This window comes from Protopterus annectens, chromosome 17.part0 (genome assembly GCF_019279795.1).
Source record: "Protopterus annectens isolate FY-2018-M chromosome 17.part0, PAN1.0, whole genome shotgun sequence".
NCBI lineage: Eukaryota > Metazoa > Chordata > Ceratodontiformes > Protopteridae > Protopterus > Protopterus annectens.
Window position 1 is genome coordinate 750,195,294 of NC_056751.1, and position 12,263 is coordinate 750,207,556.

At 40.4% G+C, this 12,263-nt stretch overlaps 1 protein-coding gene across 2 annotated transcripts in view; it reads right to left on the bottom strand.

The window, feature by feature from the left end:
- Nucleotides 1–603: 603 nt before the first annotated feature.
- The window catches only part of LOC122791295 (SLAM family member 9-like), a 569,735-nt gene continuing 558,075 nt past the window's right edge, over nt 604–12,263 (bottom strand). The window contains exon 6 of one of the 2 annotated variants that reach the window (XM_044058978.1): nt 604–1,242. In XM_044058978.1, the coding sequence (XP_043914913.1) occupies nt 1,095–1,242 (148 nt within the window). In that variant the 3' untranslated portion in view covers nt 604–1,094. The remainder of the gene's footprint in view (nt 1,243–12,263) is intronic. The other variant, XM_044058979.1, reaches the window with a different exon arrangement.

Below are 12,263 nucleotides of genomic sequence, written 5' to 3' on the forward strand. Positions count from 1 at the left end.
GTGGGTGTGCCTGCATGCACGTGCATGCGTGTTTGTGTGTGTGTGTGTGTGTCTATGTATGCATATAAAATGGAGGGACAGGGCATTTGAACTGGGACCTCACATGCAGAAAAACAATTCTTATATTCTGCATAAAAATGTAAAGTATCTTGTGTAGAGTTTTCATAAATTGCATGAAAGAATTTCCTTTAGTGTGTACACTCCAGGCATACTGGCGTGCATTTGGGTGCTTGAATGTGTACACAAGTTTCACAGCAACAGACAATCCTTGATAAGATGGCCATCTAGAAATAATATTCTTATAACTGGACTCCGTCATCTAAATGTCAGTGACCTCAGCTTCACAGTTACCTTGTAGTCTAGCAACATGTGGTGTCAGAGACTGCCCGTAGAGATGCATTGCTTTTCTTCTATTTGGTTTTCTGTTCACATTGAGATCTGATATGATATTGAAATAATAAATATTCTTAAATATTCAATTAAAACAATTACTGAATTCTGAAAAAAAATCAGAAAACAGGGAGTATTAAAATAATAAATATTCTTAAATATTCAATTAAAACAATTTACTGAATTCTGAAAAAAAAATCAGAAAACAGGAAGTACTTTCACTGAACATTTTATATTGGTACCTTCATTTTCACAGACAGTGGTTATTTAATCTTTAAGAAGGAGGATGAATTTTAAATATGCAAATTTTATGTTAACTTCAGTCACAGATGTTGGAAATAGGAGGCCATGACATCAGAAATGCTAAATGAGTTGGGAAGTGATGCAATTCCTTGCAGTGTATGAAATACAGCTAATCACAAAAAGAAAATGACAATTTAAGGAGATTTGCTCTCCATAGACGTTCTATAAATCAACAGTGTGAAAACAATATTCTATAAATTAAACGTGTGAAAGCAATGTTCTATAAATCAACAGTGTGAAAACAATGTTCTATAAATCAACAGTGTGAAAACAATATTCTATAAATCAACAGTGTGAAAGCAATGTTCTATAAATCAACAGTGTGAAAGCAATGTTCTATAAATCAACAGTGTGAAAACAATGTTCTATAAATCAACAGTGTGAAAACAATGTCTGGGCCATTATACAGTGACTCTCATTTTATATTTTTTCTCTTTTAAGTTTTTTGGATTTTCAAAATTATATCGCTCTTCTTCACAGGCTGATGATTGACGACTGTCCTTTTCCTTTACTCGATTATTACGTGGTGGAATCCAGTTTTCATATTCACTAGAAAAGAGGGAGGGACAACTATTAGCATTTCAGCAACATCTACTATCAACGATTCAGGCGGTATTACTTCATATTAATTTGAACTCCCAAGTCCAAGATTTAACTTCTAAGTGCACATTAATGCCAGCTAATGTTTTTAATATGCTAAAAATTAAACTTAGGAACTTAGGTTTTGTTGAATAAATTCGGCCCTTACTTTTTGTGACTATATTTGAATATTCCAGTGTGAGTTGTGGCTGCACTCCTCCTGTAATATGCATTCACAACTGGTAGAAAATGCAGTCTGTAATTGACATAAACTAATTTTGGATAATTAATACAATGAAGAATGAATATAAAATCTATGATTTATATATATATATATATATATATATATATATATATATATATATATATATATATATATATATTGATCCTATTCTTGTCAGTCACTTTTTCAATGGCTTCTTCTTCTTCTTCTTCTCCTTTTGGCTTTTCCCAGAACAACGGTCCACAGAATGATTGGCAGTGGAGTTTTATGGTGTTGAGTTGCCACCCAGGCACCCAACCTTCCACAGAAGGCACACGCACGCACACACTCACACCTAGGGCCAATTTACAGTGCAGGGTGGACATGCAGACTCTGCACAGAAGGCACACCTACCGAGAATCGAACCAAGGAACTTCTTGCTGTTAGTCATAAATTATTTACATTATAAATGTTTGGGAAAACCCAATTCAAATTTGTACATCTTCACAAAGTACTTAATTTATACTTTTTTACTGTTTCCAGCATTTGCTCAGTTCTTCTGTTTGCTATGCAAACTACTCTAATGTCACTGAACTAGGCATGTGAGATTGTGTTACTAGCAACCTTGAGATGCACTTTACAGAGTTTTGCTGGCAGAATGAGATCTATAGTCTATCTACTTTGCTTGCTTGTTAGAACTAAATCCAAGCAGCCTGCATTTCTCCTTCCTCTGCACACCTCATCCTATTCCATACTCTCTTAGATACATCAGCTGCTTTTTGCCCCTTCAGTCTTATAATTCATTTCACTTACCTACCACTGTCCCCTTTCCTTTCACTTATCTACCACTCTCCCTTTGAAGAAATACTTCCTCACAATTGCATTAAAATGGGTTGCTTTCATGTGGTGATCATATCAACTCCAGCACACCATCTCCTTCTATCTCAGTTCTGCCACTTCACAAGCCCCTGCATTTACATTATGGGTCATAATCTTGTTGTTTATTTCCCCTTATTGCTTTTAGAGCATGCATTCCCAGTCTGTTAATCTATTTCTGTTTGTATCGCCCTCCTCTATATCTCAAGTGTACCCCTCTCTCCATATATAACCACCTGAACCAGATAAAACACGACAGCTAGAGCCCCAGCAGTGCTTGGTAATATGGAAGCATGAGGCCCATATTCTTGGACTCTACATTCCTAGTATCCAGTGTTCTTTATCTGCCATCTTCTTATGCTGATCTGGTCCTGTTGATTTTTTGCTGCAGCAGCAATTTACCAAACATACTTTTTTTCCTGGGCTGTTGCCTATAGACATATATCTACTGTCTTGTATTCTTGTCCCCAGATTACCATTTACAAGTGTTAGCATTCCATACATACGCAGATTAAACCCAGACTGCCATGACTCTGATGACATTGCTAGTCTGTAGTGATAACCCAACAAAACCACAGAGATATTTGGGTTAAAATAAACTGATAACCAAACACAATCAAAGCAGCACCCATTTGATTAGGATGCATGCAAAAATATTGGAAGAAATGTCATAACTCAGAAAACACACAGTATCCATTTATTAAATAAAGTTAAGCGTTTTTGTCTCTTACACTACAGGGACTTCATCAGAACTAATCACAAACCACTTCTTTCCTTCATTTTAACACAGCTAGCAGGAAGTCATATGGCTTAATTATAGAATCAAGATAATTACAATATTAATTACACAAGATTATTTTTAAAATGTCAAAAAGAATATCAAAAATTATTTTTAGTTATATTTAAAACACTTGGGTAGAAATTCAATAAAGCTTACATGGTCATTTTTCCCTGTTTGCACCGCAGCGCAATGTGAACACAGGCCCAGTGAGTTTTAAATGCAGTAAACTTCATGTAGCGGTGTGCAATGACATGCATTCACGTGCAATAAAGGAAACTTTTGTGGAATGCAAATTTCAGCATAAGTAGCTGAAATTTATGCCAATGAAGTGAAGCAACATGGTGGAGTGATCCAAAAACCTTCAAGAGAACCATGAAGACTCTGTGCCCATGTTGGTAGGAGTCTGCACAGAGGCAAGAGCATATAAAAGTCAAGAAATGTGGATAGAATGCCCATGAAAAGATAACAACACACATATAACAGACGATGTATATACACTGTGGATGTTCAAAAAGCATTATGGGGATGTGTTAAAACAATATACATTTAAAATACTTTTTAACACGTTTCCACAGTGCGTCGCTTGCCACAAAAGGTTTTAAATATGAATAACAGAAACATCATTGAAAAGAGAAGTATAATGCAGTGTCACGATAGGTACAATAATACCCTGTCCCGTGTCTTTAAAGTAGTGCTCCCGTGCTGTTCCCAGCTTGCACAACTACTGATTGTGTCATTTCCACACAAATGTTTTGCAAATGAGTGCAAAAATCAGGGGATTTGTTGAACCACAAAAAGCAGGAACTGTGTAGGGCTGTTCACTTCGTGTAAGCGCCTATACGGTGTTTGTGTTTCCCATGGATGTCGATGACATCGGGGGGTGTCAGGTAACTTTGTTGCATTTGGGTGTATTGCACATGTTTGCACAGTGAACCACTTGCTGCAAATGGTTTTGGAGATGCATACTTTGTGCGACCAGACCACTCATGTATCAGACATGAGCTAGACATCCAAAAATAGAAACCAGATACATTCAATCAATATTGCAGAGCACTGCTGGGCATTGTGCAAACCCAATAAGCAGGGCTGCGCTCTGCTCATTCCCTCCAGTTATGGGAATATGCATAGCTACTCCTGTGGTGACAGGTGTTGGGTACTGGAATAGAGTGCAGATGGTCCTGGGTTCAAGAACAGGGTATGGCAACTTTTCTCATACTGTTCTGACATTGCAGCCTATAGAAATGAAGAGTAATTAGCATTTTCTGTACATTTCATGACAACAGGGATGAAAATATAACATTTTTACATGCCTTACTTTAGTTATGCACTGCTGCAAGATGGTGCACACAACGCTTTACAGCGCAATGAAACAGGACCTTTAAATCATGTGAATTCCATCTTAATTAGCCAATTCCACATGGTGCAGCTATTCAAGAAATGTATAAAGTATGCATACAGCCTACATTCTGATTTTCCCTTGATACTTCAACACCACTGAAGTAGAGACTTGGAAATATTAACTGAGATAATGCTAAGGGCTGCTGCAGCTATTCTATATCTAAATGTGCTAGAGGCTGAAGTCAGTGCTGCTGGTGCTGCTGACAACAGGCCCAGGTTGAGAAGGAGAAGAGTGTTCAGGCCCAGGGAAATCTTCCAGGAACTACACGAGCTGGAAATTGTAGAGTGCTACAGAGCGGACAGTGACATATTACAAGAACTCTGTGAGCTCAGCCACCCTTTACTTACAGCCAGAGCCAACCAAGATGAACCCACCCCATTGGAAACTAAGGTATGTGTACCCCTTAGGATATTAGTTACAGATACTTTTCAAAGACCAACTGGGGACATGATAGGTGTCATAGGCATCAGCATCCAGGATACTCCATCAGTTCCTGGATGCTATGTTTCTACATTCCAGTGAGTACTTATCATTTCCCCTTACCCCTGAAGTGAGGGCCAGCAATATGCAATGGTTCTACCATGTAGCACACTACCCTGAAGTACTGGGTGCCATAGATTGCACTCATGTACAAATCAAGGCACTACCTGGTGAACAGGGTAGAATCTACATTAACCACAAAGGGTACCACTCAGTCAACTGCCAAGTCATGTGCAATACCCAGGAGATTATCTTGAATGTGTGTGCTGGCAACCCTGGAAATTATCACGACTCCCATATCTGGCATACATCACAGCTGTGCCACATGTTCGCTAGGAGGGACATCCCACAGGGCTATTTACTGGGAGATGCTGACTACATCCTGGAACTGTGAATGATGACACCCATCAGAAATGTTCACACACCCATGGAAGAATGCCATAATGAGGCACATGCACAAACTAGCAACATTGTAGAGCATGTGTTTGGGCTTCTGAAGTCACGGTTCTGTTGCTTAGATATATCTGGTGGAGCCCTGCAGTACTCTCCAGCCACATGTGCACATATGTTCACAGTATGTGCCATGCTACACAATCTGATCCTGTGAAAACAGCTGCAGCGGAATCAGCAAAGGGAAGGGATACACAGTCCCCCACCAGTGCCTAGGTCACCATAGCCACAGTCACAGGAGGACTCAGAGGAGGAACCCCCAGCTGCTGTCCCTGTAGGTAGATGTAGGCATGTTCAGTACACCCTTGCTTTGGCTAAGAGACAATGCATAGCATATTCACTGACTACTTAGGGACCTAGGGACTAATACCTTCCTCCTACTCGTATACATATGTTAAAAATAATGCCAGACCATTCATACAACCTGTACCTATCCATGTATTGGCTGTGCACTGCTTGCATCAGACAGACTCAGACATGAGCTACAGTTGTGTCAAATGCTGCATTTGCAAGGTAGGTCCTCAGCATACACTGTAGTCTTGCAGAATACTATGACATATCCTTTGTATCTATAAACTTGGTATAGTATGCAAGTAAATAGTAGTGTATTTGTACAGAAAATTAAGTAACATGTGACTAATGTCACTATTTTACTAATATGTGCCCATTTGTAATTAGTAGGCCTCATGCATGAAACCATCATATAGTCTTACTGCAGCAGATAACTGGTACAACATTCAAGACAGATGTTAGAAAGTGAGGCTACACATTGAAGTGTCTGACTCCAGAGATGTCTGTATCAGTAGATGTGGATTGTTCCCCCACCCCCATAAAAGAGGGGTGTCTCCTTGTAACTTCCATAAGAGTGACTCATCTATGCTGCCCCCAAACACACAGTAAATGGGCATTTGTCACAATAATTATCCCCCACATTTCCAGGAGAAAACTGTAGATTTGATCATAGTATGTGTTAGGTAACTCATGTATAACAGTGTACATTGTTATGCAGGTGGTTGCATGATAAATGACCCCTTTTCTGGCAAGCTGCTTCTGTGGCCAAAAGGACTAAGGCAGCCATCCTACCTGATGAAACTGTAATGCTGTTGAAGGTTCAAATCCTGATATAAGTAGAGGTTTTGGATGTGTACTAGCAATAGGTTGTGTTTTACAGACTCTGACTCTGTGTCCCATACTGTTATCGACTTTGTCTTGTCTTAATTCCTCATTTGTGTGATGCACCCCAAGTTTAGAACCTTTTTCATAAGGTTTAGCTGGTTTGCGCAAAGTGCAATAATGCAGAAACAGTGAAAGAGGAAACAGGATTTGACTGCAAACCACAGACACTGGATACATTCAATCAATGCCATTACTATTCGGGAAATCCCAGCCTGGATCAGGGATAGGAGTCAGCTGTATTGGCAGTTATATATTGCATAATAGTAAGACTCAGATGTGAGCAATGTGCATTACTTTTGTGCACTGCTTACCAAGTGCAAACAGTAAAAAAAAGGCAAAGGTGCATGTGTATACACTTAGTTAACCAGAGCACCAATCCAATGCTTCTCACGCTAAAGTGCTCTCCCTCTCTCTATATATATATATAGATGTCTATAATGCCCTACATCTCTCAAGCTACTAGAGCAGGAAATCAAAAGCCACAAATAATGGGGGGGGACAAAAGCCCCCAAATATGGACAGTTTTTAAATATTGTACTTATAAATGTAGAAACGTGATAGTTTAACAGGCATTGCATTCGCATGAATTTTCTGAAAGGTATGATGTGTGAAATTCAGATGTCTGCCATTATTTTCTGACATTATTTCTCAATGATTTGTCATTTATTTTCCAGAAACCCACAACAGTGTGTGAAACAGACTAAAAATATGAGTCAAACATCTTGACATTATGTAAAAATCTAGACAGTTGAGAGGCATGGTGCTTTATCATTCTCAGACACCATGTCTCCCCTAAGACTACATGTGGAAGTATTCATAGGTTCATGGGTAAGTACTAGGCTATCTGCCCAAGGGCATTTATAAGCCTAGCCAGAATGTGTTGGCTTTCACCACCCCATTAGATTAGTTCCCTGTGCCTCTGTCCAGCAGAGCCATTAGTTTCCTGCGCCACTGTCCAGCAGAGCCACTGCAGTGATCCCCAGGGTAAATTTTCTATAGTCCCAGATTGCAAATTCAGGGCGCAATATAAGTGTATGTACATATATTGGCAAGCCATCTCTTTGTTTCCCCACTAGCAACAACACCAACAAGCACAACAACCCTGGGTCACCTTCAGTTTTCCACACATATATCAACCACTGTACAAGCTGTAATATATAATGTTGTGTACTCCCTCATGGACAGGGCCAATCGATGATGCTCTCAGGCTTGCTCATCCAAATGTAAACAGACAGGCTCAATAAAGGTATTGTTGTTACACAACTAGGATATTAAACAGTATTCATCTGCTAGGCTACTAGCCTCAAATTACACTAAGAAGCAATGTGACTATGCAGGCCTCCCAAGCTGTTGAGCACATGACTCGGTTATGTCATCTAGTATAATTTTATCTGCAGTCCTAAATAATTCTGACCTAAGCTGAGGCGTGTGCATTAAGTACTCCCAATTGTAGTATGTAAACCTAGATAGGTATGTGTTCTATCCACACTGCAGCTAACTTGATGTGTGTGTCTCTATAAAGAATGGTGTAAGTGTATAACCTACACTGACTTCTCAAATGGCATGATTTTGCACTTTTTACTTGCACAAACACCCAATAAAGGTGGTCCTCCAAACTATTGTTTTCCATGAGGCCTGCTGATGCCATCTACAATAAGATCTCCTGCAGTCTTGTTAAAATCAGACTTGTGCTGTGGCATGTCTGTTAAGTACTCTGAGCATCAGTTTGTAAACCTGCATAGGAAGGGGTTCTATCATCACTGTAGTCAACTGTGTGTGTGTGTATACATAATAGTGGAAGTGTGTATCCCACAGTGAGTTCTTATATGGCATGGTTTTGCACTGTTTTGGTGCTTGCCAAGACAGGCTTCCAACCTCTTGTCCTCCATGTGGCCTACTGATGTCATCTACCATAAGATCACCTGCAGTCCTATTCTACTCAGACTTATGATGTGGTGCATGAGCTAGTCTAATCTGTAGTATGTATACCTAGATAGACCAGGGTTCTATCTGCACTGCAGTAAAGTGTGTATGTATATGTGTGTGTGTGTGTGTGTGTGTGTGTGTGTGTGTGTGTGTGTGTGTGTGGGTGTGTGTGGGTGTGTGTGTGTGTGTGTGTGTGTGTGTGTGTGTGTGTGTGTGTGTGTATGTGTGTGTGTGTGCATAACAGTGGAAGTGTGTATCCAACACTGGCTTCTCAAATGGCATGGTTTTGCACTGTTTTGGTGCTTGCCCAAACACTCAGTCAAGGCAGGCCACCAACCTCGTGTCCCCCACATGGCCTGCTGATGTTATGTACCATAAAATCACCTGCAGTCCAGATAAAATTAGACTTGTGCTGTGACACGTGCGTTAAGTACTCTGATCTGTAATCCATAAACTTAGATAGGTAGGGATTCTGTTCTCACTGCAGTCTACTGTGTTTCTATGTGTGTGAGCTGTTGGTGGATGTTACACAGAGCCTTTTATAGCAGCTTAAGGGACACTGTCCTTTTGTGTTCAACAGACACTGCTGGCATCATCAGCTATATCAGATTATTGGATATGTATATGTCACAACAGGCCATGGTCACACACTGGCCTGACAGATGGGTAGATGTCACCTCATCTTATATACAACAGACAACAGTGACATTACTGTTGTTATATGTACAAACATCATGCCATCTATTTGCGATGGTGATAGGTTGACACATTAGATCACATAAGAGTCCACTTGGACTTTGTTTTTTGCGGATGATATTATGGTCTGTATGGATATTAGGGTACAGGTATTGAGACCCTAGGGAAGTGGAGATATGCTTTACAGAGTAGAGGAATGAAGGTCACCAGGACTAAGACACAATATTTGTGTGTGAATGAAAGGGTGGTTAGAGGAATAATTAGAATGCAGGGAGTACAGCTGGTGAAGGCAAATTATGTAAAATACTCTGGACCAACAGTTCAGAGTAATGGTGAGTCTTGAAGACAGGTGTAGAAGAGAGACCATGCATGGTGGAGTTTGTGGAGAAGGGTGTCAGGAGTGATCTTTGACAGACAGGGGCTATAACACTGACATGGAGGGTCTACAAGATGGTAGTAAGAGCAGCTATGACATATGGGTCACAGATGGTGCCACAGACTTTAAAAGGCAGGAGTCATAACAGGTGTTGGCAGAGTACCAGATGTTATGGTTTGCATTGTGTGGGCCAAGGATGGACAGGAGAATTAACCATATATTACAGTGTCTGCTCAGGTTGTAAGGTTTGAAGATGAGGACTGAGTGGTGGGATTGTGTTGGCTTGGACATGTGCTAATGAGTGATGCTGGGTATATTGGGGGAAGGATGCTAAGGCTGTAGCTGGCAGATAAAAGAAAAATAGCAAGGCCTAAGATAATGTGTATGGATGTGGTTACAGAGGACATGCAGGTGGTTGGTTTGACACAGAAAGATGCAGAGTACATTTAGAAATGGAAGCAGAACATCTGCTGTGGTGAGCCTGAATGTTTAGGTAGAAGAAGATGACATCTCTATCTGGAGAAACCCCATCTGTACACTTGTGGCATGGGTGTGCAGTAGGAGTATTTAATTGATGTTTACTGTGTCTGGGCTCAGTTTGGGCTTTAACAGTGTGTCTTCGCATTACCTGCTCTGAACTGTGTGCAGAGGCTGTAACACTTTGCCCTTATACCTGCAGACATGTCAGTACACTTGCTTTCAAATACAATCAGCTGCTGCTGTCTCTACTAAGATCATTTACAGCTATAGTACATTAATTACTCCTTGATGTCCTGTCTACACATCTACACAAATGTATACACACAGGCATGCCTAATAGGCTCAAACAAAGATTGTCAGGAAAATACAAACCACAGTGGTGTAAGTCTGTCATAACTACATTATACAGTAAGTGAAAGAAGCTGCTGTTTAAAAATAAAGCATTGAGAAACCAGAGGTGGATGGCCACTCTCCTCAGCATAAACATGCAAATAAACAACTTCAAGAACCCACACAGAGCAAGCATGCTATACCTTTACACAGCAATATATCCAGGGTTAACCAGAGGGCTTTCTTCATGTACATATGCAAAGTGATATAAATCAGTTGTAGTTGAATCAAATTGTGTATGTTAGCTCACACACTGACCCAGTGTAACTTCCAAACCTGCTAGCAGACACGTTTGGCTGAAAAGAGTGCCCCCTGCCATCACCACACCTATTACCAATCATGTGTGCCATTATCACCTCCAAGCTGTGGTATCTATAATGAGGATGATATCACTGCCCTCTCCAAGACTAGGAGCACATTCTCCATGGAACCAGATGGCATTCCAGCCTGTGTTCTCCATGTGCTTCAACAGTGAGCTACTCCCCTAGGCACCGTATTGAACCACAGACTGAATACTGCTGTTGTCCACATTGAATGGAATGCAGTCACTCTTTTCCAACTGCACAAGAGGTAAGTTGCAAAATACAAGTGTAATTAAGAGCCATAAATTTATGCAACCTCTTCTGTAAGGCAATGGATACAGTTTGCATGCATCTCAGAGACAAGGAAATAGATGACCTCCAAACACTTGATATGTTCCAGTTAGATGTTTTCAAGGATATCTTGTGGCTGCAGAACCTGGTGGGAGTCATGACTGGGACCAGAGACATACAGAAGGTCAAAGATGTGCACATATCGTATTGTAACTTGGGCAATGCCTTCAACACAATCCAACATTTGTTGTCAGTGGGACACTTACCAAAGTGAATATCAAATTCTAGATTATCAGCTGGTTTTCAATTGGGATCACAGACCAGCTACATTCAATCACAGTAAGAGATTTCACCTCAAGAAGTAGACCGGTTACCTGTGAGGCAACAGAAGTATCTGTGCTGTGGCCCCTAATGTTTGACATATATGTCTCAAAAGTCCTGAACAAAACAGAGGTTCTGTGGCTCTAATGACTGCTGACAAAGCCATGGGTGTTACTTGAACTGCACAGAAATGCATCAGCATACCCTGTAGTAATAATAAATGTTCCTGCTTATTATAAAATAATCATTCATACCCTATTCATCACATCTGTATTGATAGACCTTGGAACACAACACATGTCAACTGCAACCTGGGTCTACTGTGGGGAGATACACGTTCTACATCATACATCTAATTAACAATTCCATTACATCAATAGTCAAATATGGTAGCAATTCCCTATACTCATCCCTAATTGGCTGCATGAAAAAATATAAACCACCCTTGGAAATGTATTTTATCAGACACCTTTACCAACTTGACAGACCTCAGACATGTCTGGTAATAGAACATCAGAGGGTCTCCAACATGTGTCTTCTGTGGGCACACTGATGCACTATATCTCTGACTGTGTGAAGTATGATATAGTTAGCCTTGAGGCAGATTATGTATGCCTTACAGGGCTATCTGTAGCCAAAATGGGATAAAAATGCTGCACATGTGTAAGTAATGTGGGATACCAGTTACCTGTTCCAGGGACCTCAGTGTACACTGTGACATACATGGGACATGCTGGAGAGACAGCTATATCTGTCAAAAGTCGTCTCTCCTCTTCATTAGGCTTCAAATCCATGTCAAGCAGAGCATCTCCATTAACCTGTTGAAGGATAGACTGGATGACTTG